The sequence below is a fragment of the Macaca nemestrina genome, chromosome 2, assembly GCF_043159975.1.
Source record: "Macaca nemestrina isolate mMacNem1 chromosome 2, mMacNem.hap1, whole genome shotgun sequence".
Taxonomy (NCBI): domain Eukaryota; kingdom Metazoa; phylum Chordata; class Mammalia; order Primates; family Cercopithecidae; genus Macaca; species Macaca nemestrina.
In genome coordinates, this window is record NC_092126.1 from 84,794,677 (window position 1) to 84,813,695 (window position 19,019).

Sequence of the window (19,019 nt, forward strand, 5' to 3'; positions counted from 1 at the left end):
CGTTCTTTGAAGTTTGGCCTGGTGTCAGTGACCACTGAGGAACTGTTACAGACACTTTTTATGCAATATGATAAGCAGATAACGTGACGACAGTCTGGACATGTCCCAATTCAGAAATCCGTTTTCTTGCCTGGGACTTTCCGTAATATTGGTGAATTGTGTTTTCTGAACCGGTATTCGGGACACATTGTCTGACAATTATGAGCGTGGTAGAAGAGGGTATATGAATTTGGGATTGTCAGAGAAAATCTAGGACATAGAGTCTTGGCATCCATTGGTTCCCCGCTCCCCCAACTAATTAATTCCATGGGCATATATCACAGTTCTATCCCTAGAGCTTTAAACACAAAGCAAATGGTTTCTGCTTTATTACAGTGATGCTAGAATTGGTCTAAGGACCTTTAAGAAGACCTGGATAATCGTCTGTATTGAAGTGTTGTTTTCTTCCATTGTAGTTTTTATATTGTATATTTATGTAAAAATAAATGATTTTCATGTTAAAGAAATTATTTTAAAAGCTCCTTTTCAAGAAAACAAATATTTTAATCATTCTAGACATCTTGAAGGAATTTCCTTTTGAGTTTTTGAAACAGTACAATGTACTTACATTGGTGGTAATTTAAATACTGAAAACTCAAAGATTATCTACAGTTGTTATACAGGAAAAATAAATTGCCTTGAAATAACTGTCATAATTCAAGAGCACCAGGGGTGAAGCTTAGTCTGAGTTTCCCTGAATGATCCTATTTTTTTCCAGGTAATGTATTTTTTGATTTAAAAAATTTTAGTATTCCAGCAGTGTCATCTGGCTGAATTATTAGAAGAGGCAAAATACATGGATATTAAAGATGGAGTTTTTAAAGATGAAATGGCTTTGATCTCAATAGTTTTACAAAACAAATTATGGTGTATACAGTAAATAAAGTTGACTTTTAAATTGCGTCTTATGAAAACTTAATTTCTAAGCTAAGATAATTATTTGCAATAGTTTTTTAAAAATGTTTTATGACTTTCATTCATCCAGTGAAAGTAATTATTGAGCACATAACTTATTCTATGCCAGGCATGGGGCTAGATAGCTGGATGTTATCCCTATCATGCCTAGATTGAAGAAGGAAAGACAGACACTAACATAATTGCTTAGTTAATTAATTGCAGTTGTAAATTCTAGGAAGAAGCAGTAGAGCAGGTTTTTTGTTTGATTTAGAACACATAGCCGGGTACCTGACCTGTCCTAAGAGTTAAACACTATATCACAAGCTGAGAAGGATGAATAGACGTTGGTTGAGGATGGAGGAAGGTAGGTGGTAAGCTAAGATGAGGGAGTACAGGAAGAGTATGACAGACAGACGGAACAGTATACTTGACAGTTTCGAGCCAGGGAAGAACAGGGCTTGTTCCAGTAACTGTAGGATGAATGTGACACTGACATCCTGTCAATTTCTAGAAATTCTATGGTGATTTTTAAAAAGTGTTAGCTTTGTACATGGTGGTTTTTAACTATACTTTTTGTGATGGTTGTTGTTTTTGAGATGGAGTCTTGCTCTGTCACTGAGGCTGGAGTGCAGTGGCATGCCACAACCTCCACCTCCAAGGCATTTTCCTGCCTCAGCCTCTCAAGTAGCTGGGATTACAGGTGCCCACCACCACGCCTGGCTAATTTTTGTATTTTTAGTAGAAAGGAGGTTTCACCCAGGCTGGTCTTGAACTCCTGACCTCAAGTGATCCATCTGCCTCAGCCTCCCAAAGTGCTGGGATTAGAGGTGTGAGCCACCGTGCCCAGCCTAACTATAGCTTTTTAAGTTTGTATTATGTCTTTTAACTTGTATTTAGATATCAATTAGTGATTTTTTTTCCTTTGATTATCCTTTGATTAAAACTATTAATAAAACTATAAGGCTGTTGAGAGAATGTACTTTGCTATTACCACTCATGGTCTAGTCTTGGAAGTTGTCTAATATTAAATATTTATGTTCATATAAGTAAAACATTGACTTTAAACATTTGGGTATTTGGTGGGGCCTATTTATAATATTTATTGAATACTGTTCATTATTGTCTTAAGATCCTATACACAGATATTCTTTTTACAAAATTTTTTCTTGTAAATATTTTTTTGTTGTCACACAATGGAACCATATAACCCAGATCAGTAATAGACACTTGGGAACAGTATGCAACACTGTTAGGTCAAAACCTCATTGCTAGATGCAGCTTTCTTCTATAAGTATGGTTTCTGGTCTTTTTTCTTCTTTAATTGTAGTTTCTAAATTTGTGAAAGAGAAAAAGGAATTGTGCTTTTCAAAGAAAAATTTTCTTCAAATGGAGTTTTTAAAGTTAGATAGCATCATAAGCAACACAGGAGAATTCACTTAGCTAAATTCAAATGCATGTACTCCTTCTATCCCCATACCTCCAATTAAGACTTATATTCCAAGTTTTGTGTTTATAAAACATTTTATGCCACATACTTCCTGTCTAGTGTATAAATGTAGGTAATAACACTTGACAAATCCCAGAGGTTCCAGTATTAAACTGAAATTAATGTGTTGTTTTGGCAGGTTATTCTCGTTCAAGTTAATCCAGGTGAGACTTTCACAATCAGAGCGGAGGATGGAACACTTCAGTGCATTCAAGGTAAGGACATTTTTGGTAAATAATCGAATCAAAGATTTTTTCTTTATTTGAAGGATGTAATGTTTTTCTATGTGTGTCTGCATGTAATTTTCTAGATGTAAAGTATATCTTGGATATTCATTTTCTTTTTTCTGTCACATGGTCTCAAATATGTATTATGATGTTATCCAAAGGATATTTGTAGTGGTAAAATCTGTATTGGGTATCTATTGGTTAGTTATTGCTGAGTAACAAGTTACTCCAAACTTTGGTGGCTTATAACAACAAGTATTAACTCACAGGGGGCTATTGGTAGGAAGTTTTCTGCAGTTACTTGTTAAGTGGGCCTTTCCATGGAGAAGCGGAGGGGGCTTATGTTATGGCATCTGGCTTCAGAGCCAATAACTAGAGGGCAAGAGGGAGCTAGTAGGTCCAGCCCAGACTCGAGAAGAAATTATGAAAGGGTGTGAATACCAAGAGGCAGGTCATTGGGGACCATCTTGGAGGCTGCCCAACACAGTCTACTCTTTGGCCCCCGATAATTCATGTTCCTTCCAAATGCAAACTTCCCCCTCCCAAGATCTCTAAAAGTCTTATCCCATTATAGGATTAGCTCAGACTTCAGAATCTTGTCACCTAAAGTTCCAGGTGTAGGTAAGGCTTCTGGGTGTGGTTCTTTTATTATAGCTCCTAGGACACTTCTAGTTTGTATACTAATGCCTCTTCTGTATATTCACTTGGAAATAAATGACGTAGGTACTTTGATCCATATGGAGTTCTGTGTAGGAAGATCAACCTAGATCTGATGTTAGCTGGTAAACACTGCAGTGTTAAAAGGCACTGTTTATGATAGCTCTTTTTGGCAGTGATTGGGATTATGGGGTAAATGGTAAATTGGCATGCAATTGAGATCAGTATTAGGTTATTAATTGAACTGGAATCTAATCAGAGGCTTTATTATTAATACTTGAACTTGCTTACCAATATACAAACAAACTGGGGGAAATGCCCTTTAGTTTCAGTTTCCCATAATGAGCTATACAGAAACAGGTTTTTTTTTTTTTTTTTTTTTGCCTTGCATAGTAGTAGAGCATGTTGCTTTGTACTTTATTTTTGTATCTATAAGAACAAAAACTTAGAAAATATTTCTTGAGAAATGAGTATATTTTTAAAGATTCAAGGCTAATGAGTTTTAATTGAAGTTAATATTAGATTATTTAATCATTTTTATTAATGATTTCTACTCTGCATTTCTCTGTTGTGTCCCAGAAATTGATCTTTGGAATTCTAAATCATTTAAAATCAAAACCTAGTCTTAGTCGATGAACAATATGGGGGAAACTTCAGGTCAAGGAAGAGAAGTAGTATTTTAAAATAGTATGGACTACAGGGTCTTTCACCTATTTATAGTATTATAATAAATGGATATTGTGAACAATTAAAACCTCAGAATCCTAAAACCCTGTATCTTTAAAAAAAAAATCACACTAGAAAAACTAGATGAAAGTCACCAATATGGGATGAAGCTGAGGTTTTCAGTTCAGTAAGAAAGCAGTTAAGCCTCTGGTTATGGTAACATTGGAGCCCCATTAATTGGCTGGTAGATTATGTCCCTCTACAACTAAGTATGTGTAATAGAATCTATAAAAGCAAATCACTTAGTGATGAACATGCATAAAATCTCTTTCATTCCACTTGAGTTTACTTTTTGGTGTCTAAGGAGTGTGTGCGTGTATATGTAGTGTGTGTATATGTTTTGTGTGTGTATATGTATGTGTAACTTCACTGAGTTAGCCGTTCCCCCACTTTTTTCTTTTTTTAAATCCATGTTATAACTGGTGCACTTCGCAGGAAATGTTGCAAGTATATTGCTGTCTTCACAATGGGAGCTTTGTATTTATTCATGATGATACTTGGAGATAAGTGACACTAACACTCCTTCCAGTGATTTCAAAAATGCCTTTGACCAAAACAGAATTGTGGAGCCATTTATCTTTGGCTCCCTCCAGGCTTCCTATTCTTTGTTCTCTTCTGAAGTCTCAGATACTATGGTTATCTTCATTTTGGGGAGTGGTGGTACCTGGCCCAATTAATTGAAATGGCACAGGATGGAATGAGGACTAGGACCTGGATCTAGGTGCTTTGCTAGGGTTTCGGAAGTACTAGGGCAATAGGATGAACTGCAGAAACTGGAAGGAAAGTCAGCTTAGCAGGCTGAACCCCAAGTTCAGACTCATTGACCGCCACTAATGTGTATAAAAGGCAGTCACTCAGGCAAAAAATAAGAAAGCCTTTATGTGAGTTCCAGTATGAGTTTGTGAATGTTTCACTCCAGTTGGGTAGAATATAGCAACATAAAATGTGGCAATAGGCAGTATATTTGTACATTCCAACACAAGTTGCTGTGTCATCCTCACACTCCCAGTGATGAACATCATCTCTACCATTGCTGACATTTATTCAGCTCAGGCTGTGCTATGCATTCTGTCCTTTAGTGAGTGTGTAGTTACACACAAGGAAGCTGAGGCCTGTCAAGAAGTCACATAGCAAGAAAGAGGCAGAGTTGAGTTTTCTTCCCTGGTATGTCTGACGCCCTGAGTTCCTTGTTCTGTGCCTTTATGTCAGGGAGGACTCCATTCTCTTGATAACAGCAAGGTTAACTTCCTGTTCCTGGAGTAACAGGATTCTGAGCTGGATAGTAGGATGAGTACTTAGATACCCAGAATGAGACAGATGGTTCGCAGAACAAAAGTGGATGGTGGAGACTGAGTCTTGGGAATAAGCTGGGGCGAGCACTTTGTTAACAAAGTGAGATATACTGATTGAGCAGTGACTAGCAGACAGTGTGATGCAGGGAATATTGGTTTAGAACTCATTACATTATTTCTGCCCCAAATCAGGTTTGGGTTCAGATTTGGGGTGGCTCAGCTTCCAGGTGGAGCTTCCAGCTCCAGCTGTTGTCGACTGGGGCCAGGGAGGGCTCCAGCTCCAGGACAATGGGAGAGGACTCGTAGGTACAGTGGGAGGCAGTTCTTTGCCATTTAAAAACCTAATAGAAAGGAATCTGAAAATGGTCACACTGTAATGGAAATTTCTGAAAGAAATATTTGTATTTTGTTAGGGATTTAAGAGATCGAAACTCTACTTACGTTCTTTCAACACCGGCCAACAGGTGGGAGGTGGTTTTGTTTTGTTTTGTTTATTTTTTGTTCTGAGATGGAGTCTCACTCTGTTGCCCAGGCTGGAGTGCAGTGGCACAATCTCAGCTCACTGCAACCACTGCCTCCCGGGTTTAAGCGATTCTCCTGCCTAAGCCTCCTGAGTAGCTGGGACTACAGGCGTGCACCACCACACCTGGCTAATTTTTTGTATTTTTAGTAGAGACAGGGTTTCACTGTGTTGGCCAGGGTAGTCTCGATCTCCTGACTTCGTGATGTGGCCGCCTCGGCCTCCCAAAGTGCTGGGATTACAGGCATGAGCCACCATACCCGGCTGGTGTTTTTTAAATTGAGGGGAAGGTGATGGGTGGTGGTGGCCTTCCTGGAAATTTTGAAGTCATACCCATTGATGATGCCATGGTTGAAACTGTCAGCCTAATAACTTTGCTATTTTAACACTAGCCCTCAGATTAGGGACTGCTTTGTGGGGATTTCAGGTAGGGAGTGGAGTTGGTTGCTGGGCCTTCCTGGAAACCTTGAAGTCACATTGTATGAGGTCAGTCCTCTTTACTTGTAACTGAATTTATTAGTCTGATAATTTTATCTATAGGACATTTATGAAACCACTAGAAAGACCTCAGAAGCTCATTGTGATCTCATTAAAAGGCAGCTTGGAAGTTGAAAGCAAATTAATACAGAAGAATATGGACTGAGTGGGGAAGCTCACACCTATAATCCCAGCAGTTTGGGAGGCCAAGGCAGAAGGATTGCTTGAGGCCAGGAGTTAAAGACTAGCCTGGGCAACATAGTGAGACCCATTTCTACCAAAAAAAAAAAAAGAAAAAATCAGTCAGTTATGGCGGTGCATTCCTGTAGTCCCAGCTACTCAGAAGGCTGAGGTGGGAGGATCGATTGAGCCCAGGAGTTTGAGGCTGCAGTGAGCTATGGTTGCACCACTGCATTCTATCCTGAGACCCTGTCTATTAAAAAAGAAAAAAAATGTGTTTTTATGGGAATGTCCTTGGTGATAAGGAAGAAAACACAGGAAGCATACAATATGCTGTGAATGCAGATTCATTTCTAATGGAATATTTCTCAATATTTCCCATGAAACATGAATCACAAGTCTCGAAGGGGCCAAAAAAGGTCATAGTTTATTCTCACTTGGGGTCAGCCTATACCTGTGGCATCCTAGACAACAGATTTATTTTCTCTTGGCCAGATCAAAGTGTATAAAGAGCTAATTGTTAGGAAAAAAGAATCTTAGCAATCAATATGAATTTTGCCTTTGCTTCAATTCAGGAATTAATAGAGGGCACACTTGGGTCTCTCCCATTATTTTCATATCTGTGTCTGGGCTGAGGTGCTGGCAATGCAGCCTTCCTTCCTGTCTACACATGCCATCTTTTTATCTGCTCCCTGTAAAATCCGCCAGCCAAAACAAACATCATGCTTCCTTTAAGACTTCAGGCCTGTCTCTTCCAAGAGCCCTCCCAGACCACTGCCTGACTTTTCCCTGAATTCTGGAGGAGCAGGTAGAGGTAGCACTACACAGTCTGGTTATATGCGTAAACCTTTCCTTAGCTCTCGAATTAGATGTGAATTCAGTTGTGACAGGAAACAGTATATCTTAACCCCGCTCCCCAGCTACACAGCTTAGAATAATTACTGACTGGATTCCTGACTGGCTCTGGTATTACATTCAAGCATGATGATTTTTCTTTTCAGTTTTACTCTTCTGTTGGCAGTTTAAGATGTTTAGTTACGTGCTTTTAGCAGTCTCTAAATCTCGATAGAAGAACTTTGAAATACCACATTGCGTTGATAATTGAAGTTAATGAGTTTCCTTTAGAGAAGCATGTTTAAATTCTAAAGAACTTTTATAATGACCCTACATTAATACTGTAATTTTTTATTTAAGACTGTTATATATAAATTGTGAGGCTAAGGAAAACAGGTGAGTGTGATACTGATTAAAAAAAAAAACTGATTAAAGTAAAATTCTTAGGAAGCACCATTATTTTAGTAAACAGTAATATTTAAAGATACTTAATTACTAATGGGTTCTGTCCAAAATAATTTAGGAATCTTTTACCATAGCAGTTAATCTGCTAACTTGTGTTAAGTGAATAGAGACCTCAAAATGACTAAATGACAACAGAATGCGTGGTCAGAGGGGACCTCTAAGAGGGGGGCACTACTATGAAATGGCTGTAACTTTGAAGCTATTCGAATGTGAAACTTTTTCCGCTCTTGCTTGTTCTCCGTAAGACTCCCTCAGCTCTGTGTCTAATTTTCCCCCTGCCCCAGTGAGTGTGGGAACTGTATCATTGATGAACACCACGCTCTGCCCAGTGACTCTGTGAATGGCACCATTGAGAGCTGTTCACCATTTCTGAATTTCCTCATTTGTCTCCCATCCCCCGCCCCTCCATGTATGAGTCAGCATCCAGAATGTCACAGGGACCCTAGTGTTACTTGTTTTTCCTTATGTGATACTTTGGGGACCTTAATGTTGCTTTTGTTTTTTTCCTTGTGTGATAGATACTTTAAGTGCATTTATTAGACTTGTTTGGCACATTAAAACAGTGACCTGTCATTCTTTCTAAGAATTTTATGACAGGTCCTAGGGAATTTGGGTTATCTCTTGCTTAGTTTAGTGTGAAATGACAAGAATGGTGTCATAGCTTGAGCTTGCAAACTGAGGTAGACTGAAACTTCAAAAGCAAAGCATGTATATGGTCTCTCCCTTTTATACATACTTTGCATGTAAATGAGAAATTCCTGTTTTACTAGCTTAAAACCCAGGAAGAGTACCTGTTGCAAATGAAGCCTGTTTTCAAAGACTGTAGTGGATCTCTGTCTTGGCTTAAATTTGCAACCAGTTTTTTGATAAAAAATATTTGGGTGATTTGAAAGTAAAATTATTGTAACATGAATGCATTAAATTCTAAATCTTTGCCAACTTTTATTATATTGGATGAATTGTTATTTGACTATTTGTAATCTGTATTATAAATGGAAATGTTTCTTCCTATTACAAGATTAGGGTTTTAGGAGCTGGTTTTCTACATAAGAAACTGCCTTGAAAACCATTTCTTTTTTTTTTTTTCTTTTGAGACAGGGCACCCTGTCTCAAAAAGAAAGACTTGCTCTGAGACAGACTTGCTCTGTCTCCCAGGCTGTAGTGCAGTGGCACGATCCGATCATAGCTCGGTTGCAGCCTCAACCTCCTGAGCTGAAGTAATCTTCCCACCTTGGCCTCCCAGATTGTTGGGATTACAGGCATGAGCCAGTGTGCCTGGCCGAAACCCATTTCTTTAGTATTTGGGGGGATTTGTGAGGGATTGCTAACAAGCTGAAATGTTATTGTGAACACTTAGGCCTCACTTGGAAAATCTTCTAGAATTGAAAATAACAAGTCATTTGCCAAGGCTAACCCTAGTGTCATGGCCATCTTTCTTTCTGATTGATCTGAAGCTGTATAGTTAGTCCTCCTGGGGGGTCTAAGCCAAGACAGTCTGAATTTCTAGGAAAATCTGAATCACTCTACCAATTTTCCAGCTCACCTTACGATTCTTAAATGTTAGCTTCAAGACCAGTCTTTTACCTGTGTGTGTTTATACTACAAATATATATTTACATGTGTGTGTGCATATATTTGTTTCATTAGAAGATTTTTTCATTTTCCATGATAGGATTTACATTAAATTTGGAGAAAGATTGAAGAAAAATTACTTTCAGCTTTGTGGAGTACTCTTGATCTCTGAAATGTTTGGGGGCTTTATTTTGTACATGACGAGTTAGCAGTTCCTCTCAACATGGACTGATGCACAGCTATTTGTTACAAATAGACATTCCGTATGCTGACCTGATAAACCCCTTTACAGACAGCCTCTTGCTGCTGAGTAACTGGAAGTTTACCAGCAGGTGGTTTCCACCAGGGCCGGAAAATACTGACAGGCCCAGAGGAGAAAGTCTGGGTTATGGAAGGAATGAGAGCAAAGGCTGTGATTGAACGTGCAACTGTCATCTTGCTGGGATTGTGTAATGTCATGAGGCTGGGTTACATCAATACCAAACTATGTTGCTTTCCTAGGAGGTTTTAAGTCCCTCTCAAGGGAGGTACTCAGGGTATATGCTGCTTCCTGCCTTTCTTCTTCCTGTCTCAGTTATCTTGATTTTTATGCTTATTCTTATATTTACATAAGAATGGAATGTTAAACCCTTAGATAAAACTGTCACCCAATGTTCTGTCATCAGACTTAAGATGAATTGGTGTTGAGTTCTCAGAGTATAGTTCTGTAGTGTGAATCCCTGGTCATTTGGTAGCTAATGCTTAACCTGTTAGCCCCAGTTTCCTCTCTTAAAATGGGAACAATGATAGTACCTATCTATCTGATAGGATTGTGAGGATAATCCATTGTAAGTGTCATTATTATGATCATCATTATCTAGTTGTATCCACAACTTTGCTGCTTTTTTCCCCCTAAATAGATGGCATGATTAATTGTGGGCAATGACTTCATTTTCCTACTTGGAGAAATCAGTTGAAATTCTAGTCTCCCTTTCATTGCTTATTTATGATAGACTTGCTCTCATAGGGTTGCTGGTGATGGCACCAGTTCAAACATTTTAGATGAAGGTTTATAAGAATATATATACTGTTCAGATATGGGGTTATAGCTAAAACAACAGGTTCAGTGTTCCATGAATTTAAAGTAAATTTTGTTGTAGTTTTAGTTGTTGGTTTTCTTTTGAATAACAGCCATTCACTCTCGCACCATGCATGAGCAGCTATATTCAGAGAAGGCTCTATGTTATTTTATCCAATAAAGCAGTTTTTCTAGTGTGTCTCCTTTTACATTTTCATTGAATTCCATACTTCTGGCTGGGCACAGTGGCTCACGCCTGTAATCCCAACACTTTGGGAGGCCTAGGTGGGGCGGATCACCTGAGGTCAGGAGTTCGAGACCAGCCTGGCCAACATGTTGAAACCCCATCTCTACCAAAAATACAAAAATTAACCGGGTGTGGTGATGGGCATCTGTAATCCCAGCTACTCAGGAGGTTGAGACAGGAGGATCACTTGAACCTGGGAGATGGAGGTTGCAGTGAGTTGAGATGGTGCCACTGCACTGCAGCCCAGGCGACAGAGCGAGACTCTGTCTCAAAAAAAAAAAAAAAAAATTGTTTCCATACTTCTTAAAATTTTTATTTAGTACATTCTGTTCTTAGGCAGTACCAAGAAGCAGTAAGGGCTATACATTGGGAAGGGCTATACATTATGGGTTTTAGAGTGAGATTGCCTGGCTTAAAAATCCCCTGCACGTTAGTTGTATATTGTAAAATTAGTTCCTTAATTTCTGTACGCCTCAGTTTCCTTATCTGTAGAGCTGGAGTAGTAATTTCTGTCCTGAAGGATTGCTGTGATTAAATGAGTTACTGTGTGGAGAGCACTAAGAACAGTTTCTGAGTCATAGTAAGGGCCTAATATATAGGAGTGATTACTAAGCTTTTGGTCTTTATTATGGGTGGGCATTGAACCCCCCCCTTCATTTTTTTGTTACCTAATCATTTTAAAACATTTCAGAAAACCTGTGTGAACTGGAGTTATTAGGATTTTTTAGATGTCTTTACGTTTAAATTCTAACACTTCAAAATAACATGTTTAAAAGTTATGCAATCGCAGTTTAGCTTCTGAACCCTTCTGCCCTTTAGGCTTGTTAAACAATGATTAAAATGTCATCTCTGAAGGTACCACTGCTTAGAGTTCTTTAAATGTCACAGATCTTTGCATGTCAGATAATTCAGAAAAGCAAGCAGTGTCACATTACCTCAATGGTTGGCCACAGGTTATTTCACAGCTTGTAGTCTTTCAGTTCCTGCTTTATTCTTTCTGTATTTTTTACTCTTGTTCTTACATTTCCAACCTGAAATAGAAAAGTTCATGTTACAAGTGTCTTTAAGGAAGACTGGATTAAGTTCTTCAAGGGCAAGGGTCAAAGCTTAGTCATCTGTGTATCCCAGGGCCTATCCTGCACGTAGGAGGCATAGAGACTGAAGGAAAGTCATTTCCTGATACTTGTCTTAGTCTGTTCGGGCTGCTATAACAGAAATACTGTAGACTGGGTGGCTTATTAACAACAGAAATCTATTTCCCACAGTTCTGGAGGCTGGGAAGTCCAAGATCAAGACACTGGTTTCTTTGGTGTTTGTAGAAGGCCTGCTTTCTGGTTCATAGATGGCAGTTTCTCTCTGTGTCCTCACATGGTTGAAAGGCCTGGGGGTCTTCTTGGGCCTCCTTTATAAGGACACTAATCCCATTCATGAGGGATTAGTGTCCCTCATGACCCAATCACCCCTTCTAATACCACCCCTTCTTTTTTTTTTTTTTTTTTTTTTTTTTGAGACGGAGTCTCGCTCTGTCACCCAGGCTGGAGTACAGTGGCCGGATCTCAGCTCACTGCAAGCTCCGCCTCCCGGGTTTACGCCATTCTCCTGCCTCAGCCTCCCGAGTAGCTGGGACTACAAGTGCCCGCCACCACGCCCGGCTAATTTTTTGTATTTTTAGTAGAGACGGGGTTTCACCGTGTTAGCCCGGATGGTCTTGATCTCCTGACCTCGTGATCCGCCCGTCTCGGCCTCCCAAAGTGCTGGGATTACAGGCTTGAGCCACCGCGCCCGGCCAATACCACCCCTTCTAATACCATCACCTTTGGGGTTAGAATTTCAGTGTATGAATTTGTGGTGGGGTGGGGGACACGAACATTCAGACAGTGATGGTGCTGTTGAAGATAGAATGATGGAAAAATTCTCTTAGTTAATTTAGAGAAGTTACTTATTTTTGTTATTCTGATTAGGTAGTTAAATTTAGTTATTTTCACTCTTAGTTCCTCAAATTAAGATAATATAGGCATGTGTTTCCAAAAACAGTAATTCTGAAAAGTCCAGTATGTGGATTAGCTTCTCTTACCTGTAAAAATGCATGAAGGAATCATTATATTGATGCTTTTAATAACCTTCTTTTGGGGGAGAATAGGATGGGAATACCTTAGAAAATGTTAGGCTATTTAATCCTTAAAGATGCATAAACTTTTTCCCAAACTTCGTATTTATTTTTATATTATTAACAAATATTTTAATTTAGGTTACTCATTAATTTTATTAATATTTTATGTTTTCTTGCTGTTGGAAATTATAGCGTTTATGTGTAGTAATGAATTCTTAGTAAACTCTGTGTCAGACCCAAGAACAAATTATGCTTTAGTAAATGAGGGCCGGGCATGGTGGCGCATGCCTGTAATCCCAGCACTGTGGGAGGCTGAGGCAGGCGGATCATGAGGTCAAGAGATTAGACCATCCTGGCCAACATGGTGAAACCCTGTCTCAACTAAAAATACAAAGATTAGTTGGGCGTGGTGGTGCACACCTGTAGTCCCAGCTACTCAGGAGGCTGAGGGAGGAGAATTGCTTGAACCCAGGAGGCGGAGGTTGCGGTGAGTCGAGATCGCATCACTGCACTCCAGTCTGGTGACAGAGCGAGCCTCCTTCTCAAAAAATACATACATACATACATACATACATACATACATACATACATACATAATAAATATAAATAGTAAATGAGTCTGATTTGTGCTTCTCAGTTTTTGCATTGCTATAAAGAAATACCTGAGACTGTGTAGTTTATAAGGAAAAGAGGTTTAATTGGCTCATGGTTCTACAGGATATACAGGAAGCATGGTGCTGGGATCTGCTTCTGGTGAGGGCCTCAGAAAACTTAAAATTATGACAGAAGGCGAAGGAGAGCCGGCAAGTCACATGGCGAGAGCAGGAGTAAGAGAGAGAAGGGAGAGGTCCCAGACTTTTAAACAACCAGATCTCCTGTGAACTGAATGAGAACTCACTCATCACCATGGGGATGGTGCTAAGCCATTCCTGAGGGATCCATCCTCACAATCCAGTCACTTCCCAGCAGGCCCCACCACCAACATTGGGAATGACATCTCAGTGTGAGATTTGGAGGGGACAAAGATGCAAATCATATCGTTTACTGAGTTAAATGAAGGTGGCATAATGGTTTTCCTCTATCAGCAGTGTGATTGAAGAGGGCAGGCAGGCGTCAAGCCTGAAGGAGGGCATTTGTGGTGGGATGTGGAAGGAGAAACACGTATTACAGACATTTAGGAGATAGTCATGACTTGTGACCAATGAGAACACACTGGATGAATGTTTCCCTAAGGTGGATGAACTATAGTGTCTTAGAAAAATGTTTGTCTTATAACAAAATTGACAGCACTAAACATTTTTACTTTCTGTCTCTTAATTGTACAAGCATTAAGAGTAACAAATATGGGTTTAAAAGGCAAACTTTTTTTTTTTAAGTGAGTATTTTTTCGTTTTCCTCAACTTGGGTATTTCCTCTCCATAAAGGTGTTATATTTAAATTATGGAACACCTTTATGGATGCTTTATATATTGCATTGTGGAGCCAGTTTTAAACATCTGTTTTGTTATCTTTCTAGCTATAGGAGTGTCCACATCTTCACTTTATTTAAAAAGCTCCCAGGTATGTATTAGCAGATTATTATTTCTGTTCCAAATTGATAAGAAGAGGAGGCCTAGCATCAAGGGAAAAGTCTTTGGGAGTGAAAAAAAGAGTGGAAACTTAAAATACAAGCCCTTTTCTTGTTCTATCTTCTAGTGAAAATGTTATTCTGTGTTAGAGAAATGACCAGATGAATTTTGTTTCCTGTTTCGTTTTGCAGTTCTCATTAAAGTGGGTATACACATATACTTATCTCATGTAAATGTCAAACTGTTTGTTTGTTCTTGAAGTGCTAAGTCTTTTAACAGTTCTCCTCGGTTGGATGTTTGAAGATCATTTCGGTATGTCTTATGCTAGATCCAGCAATGTCAGTTTTTGCCTGCTGCACTGTGGTACCCTGTGGACAAAACAAGTATAAATGGTCCAGATTTATGATGGTTTAAGATTGTTCAACTTTACGGTTGTTTCGTCAGGATGTAACTCGGTCGCAGGTTAAAGAGCATCTGTACTTAGGCAATGTGAGAACTGAACTTGTGTTCTGTTGAGGAAGAGTAATCTTTGCAGGTAGTATAATTAAATGTTTAAATTGTCTTTGAGTGTAAGCTTGAAATAGTTTTTTGTTTGTTTGTTTGTTTTGAGATGGAGTTTCACTCTGGTTGCCCAGGCTGGAGTGCAATGGCAGGATCTCGGCTCACTGCAACCTCCACCTCCCGGGTTCAAGTGATTCTCCTGCCTCAGCCTCTTGAGTAGCTGGGATTGCAGGCATGTGCCACCATGCCCGGTTAGTTTTGTATTTTTAGTAGAGACGAGATTTCTCCATGTTGGTCAGGATGATCTTGAACTCCTGACCTCAGGTGATTTGCCGTCCTCAGCCTCCCAAAGTGCTGAGATTACAGGCATGAGCCACCGTGCCCGGCTGAAATAGTTTTTTAAAAATGTTACTAAAATATAAAAAAAAGCGTGGCACTGTCAACCCATGAGTTAGAAATAAAGATCCAGGATTAAATTGGTTAATTTATTCTTAGTTAATAGTCAAGACAGTTCTCATTCTGTGAGTCAAGCACTCACCTGTTGAGTGACATAGTTCTTGATCATATGCCCAAGGAAAAGGACATGTCTAACATTGCAGAATTTTAAAACTGTGTATTAACAGTGGTTTGTATCCTTTTGCACATCAGAATTACCTGGGAACGTAAAAAAAAAAAAGAAGTTTAAGAGTTGATATCTAGGCTAGTTGTAGTGAATTGTCACATTGTTGAGCACAGGGGAATGGTCAGATTGTAGGGACTGGGCATGAGTGATTTTTAAAAGCTCCCAGGCCATTCGAATATGCAGTGAGGTTGAGAAGCTCTGGTTAACGTAACCCTCAGGACAGCTCAAGAAATTCTCGCGCTGTGCCTTCCCATGTACATTGCAGTGCACATGCTGTGTACCTGTGGCTGTTTTTCAGGTTGATCTTCTTTAGTAAGTTTGGCAGTTTTGTAAAGTGTCTGAAGATCTTTTATCTTGTATTCTTATGCATATTAAGTAAAATCTATGTTGTAGTTGACTTTACTGAACCTATTAAAATTGTTTTTTAGCTTTGGTTATAAGCCTCTAAGTAATAAACAAGAAACTTCAGAAATATGAGTTACTGCTTTCAGCAGAGTACAGATTTATTTTATACTTAAATGTAAACACAATAGTTCACGTGTGTTTAATGAAATTCGAAGTTCACCTATGTTTAATGAAATTTAAAGTTGATTGGAACAGGTATGATTATGCAGAGTGGACAGAGTTTAAAAAATGAGATGAGAAAGCTGGGCGTGTTGGTTCACCCCTGTAATCTCAGCACTGTGGGAGGCCGAGGCAGGCGGATCATTTGAGGTCAGGAGTTTGAGACCAGCCTGGCCAACATGGCAAAACCCTGTCTCTACTAAAAATACAAAGATTAGCTAGGTGTGGTGGTGCACGCCTGTAATCCCAGCTACTTGAGAGGCTTGTGGCAGGAGAATTGCCTGAACCCAGGAGATGGAGGTTGCAGTGAGCCAAGATCACACCACTGTACTATAGTCTGCCTGACAGAGTGAGACCCTGTCTCCAAAAAAAAAAAAAAAAAAAAAAGTGAGGTGAGAAAATAACCATCTTAAAACTTGCCACTTTTCAGAAGCTGATAAGCTACTGTGAACCCTGGTTTTGCATGCCTTTATGAAAGAATTGGACTGGGACTTTGGCTTCCTTCTTTGTTCCCTTCCTAATCTAGTTCGAACAGTGTAGGTCCCCAGAAATCATTTTGGTGCTTGACTTAGGTGGGTGGTCCCTATAGTATAGGAATTCAGTATATGACATTGATGTCAGACCCTCAAGATTATCAACAGGTAGAATCTTGGTTCTCAAAATGTAACATAAACCAGAATCACCTGGAGGGCCTGTTAAAACACAGTTGCTGGTTCTACCCCCAGGATTTCTGATTCAGGTCTGGGGTTGGTGGGGCCAGAGAATTTGTATTTCTGAGTTCAGGGTGTTACTGATGTTCTTACTTCAGGAGTTCTGAGAATCATGGAGGTGGAGATCGTTGGGGTTGGTGACATTTGGAAGAGAAGGGTATTTACAGACATTGTACCCTTAAATGAACAAGAAGGCTCTCAGAATTGGCCGGGCGCGGTGGCTCAAGCCTGTAATCCCAGCACTTTGGGAGGCCGAGGCGGGCGGATCACAAGGTCAGGAGATCGAGACCACAGTGAAACCCCGTCTCTACTAAAAATACAAAAAATTAGCCAGGCGCGGTGGCAGGCGCCTGTAGTCCCAGCTACTCAGGAGGCTGAGGCAGGAGAATGGCGGGAACCCGGGAGGCGGAGCTTGCAGTGAGCCGAGATCGCGCCACTGCACTCCAGCCTGGGCAACAGCGTGAGACTCCGTCTCAAAAAAAAAAAAAAGAAGGCTCTCAGAATTAAGTTTGGTCACACAATGGACAAAAGGGAAAAAAATTAAATCTAGATGCAGAAAAATAAGAAAAATTGACTTAAAAATTATTATTTGTAAGCTCAAAGCTAGAATTTTTTCTTTTTGAAATTTTTTTCCTCCCTTTTCTACAGTTTGAATGAATTGAGGTTTGAACCCGGGACTCTAATTTTCAAAGGATTTGTTTGTAGTCATTCAGTTTACATTTCCTAATTCAGTTGCTAATTTTATTAGGTTCCTAATTTTATTAGGAACTTACTTTTCTTCACTGTGTCTCAGTTTCCCCGTAGTAAGAATATGATTGCTAGAGATATCATCAGGATATTTTAAAGTCTAATGAATAATATTGTGTAGTATTTGGAGATCACCAAGTTAGGAAACTTAAAAATATGAAAAATATTCTAAACAGATATCCCAGATTGTGTTCAAGTAATAAGTACATCCCTTTTCCCCTGTCAACTGGGCCACAGTAAAAGAAGAAGCCAACGTGGAGGGTAAAAAAAAAAAAAAAAAATAGTGGACCAATGTGGGAGTTGGCTTCATTTTGTAAAGTATTGTACAGAAATGGGAATGTTTTAAAGCATGAAACTGGTGAGAAAGGAAGTGACTCAGGATTCAAAATAGATAGGACTCCACACCAGTAATGATCTGGAACTGAGGAACATTGCCTACAGAAGAGAGAAGCCATGAGAGACAGTTGAGGTGAGTGAATTGGCTCGATAGAAACATGGAAAATGGAATTACACATTTTTTTTTTTTTTTTTTTCCCTCATGTGGACAGGGACTATTGTAGAAATTTAGAACTTTGGGCCCTGTTTAAAAAAATCTATTTCAAGGGTCAAATTGTTGATTGCCAGACTGATTATTATTAGTAATTACAGGTACAGCGCTGTGGATTTTTCTCATAGTGTCTGAGTTCTGCTCCTGTTCAGTGGTTGAGTTCATTGATCATTTTTCTGCTCCTCATTGCACCTGTCATGCTGGTAACAGCAATTAACATTCCTCAGAAGCGAATAGAATGCCAGGCTCCATCTCAGATGTAACTCAAGAACAACAGGTGCATTCTACCTGTTTCTTGGCTATACCCAGAGTAGTTAGAAGGCAAGTAATTAACCATAGAACAGACTTTGAAGAAAATGAGATTCTTTAGAATTTGAGCCAAAGTGCTGAAAAGTAGCTCTGGATAATGTATTTAGGAGACATAGGAAATGGCTCAACAGGAAGGGTGAAATAGCCTTACCAGTCTGGCCTCTTTAAATTTGTTTCAAGCCTGTTTCCCTTCACTGATACAAATCTTATTAACTCTGCACCTTCCACAGACGTTTTGTTTTGTGCAGCTTTTTTTTTTTTTTTCTGGATTTGTTTTTATGAAGTTCACATGAAAGGTCATTGGACTTGAATTTATACTGTAAAAATCAATTAATTAGATTCTTAAATTTTCTTCTCCCCTTTAAGTGAAAACACCTAATGAAACTTTCTGGCTCTGGGAAAAGGAAGAGGGTCCCCAGATACAGGTTTAAATTCCTTACCATTTAGTCTGGTTCCATTGATCAGGGGTTCCGTTTTCTCACCTTAAAATAAGAGGATTAGAACAGATAATTTCTAAAATTATTTTTACCACCCATTTTCTCTTTCTTTAATTCCTGTAGAGTTCTCTGCAGTTTGTATGTCCCTAATTTTTTGAAAATATGTAAAGCTTTACTTACATAGGTTCAAGTGTGGGCAGATTTCAAGAGCTTAATTATCTAGGATTT

The 19,019-nt window shown here is 39.2% G+C and overlaps 1 protein-coding gene across 6 annotated transcripts in view; it reads left to right on the forward strand.

Annotated features, from left to right (window-relative positions):
- Positions 1-19,019, forward strand: part of LOC105465664 (fibronectin type III domain containing 3B) — a 364,084-nt gene that overhangs the window by 90,983 nt on the left and 254,082 nt on the right. For all 6 annotated transcript variants that reach the window (XM_011714222.3, XM_011714227.3, XM_011714244.3 and 3 more), the window contains one exon: positions 2,562-2,637. In XM_011714222.3, the coding sequence (XP_011712524.2) occupies positions 2,562-2,637 (76 nt within the window). The remainder of the gene's footprint in view (positions 1-2,561; positions 2,638-19,019) is intronic.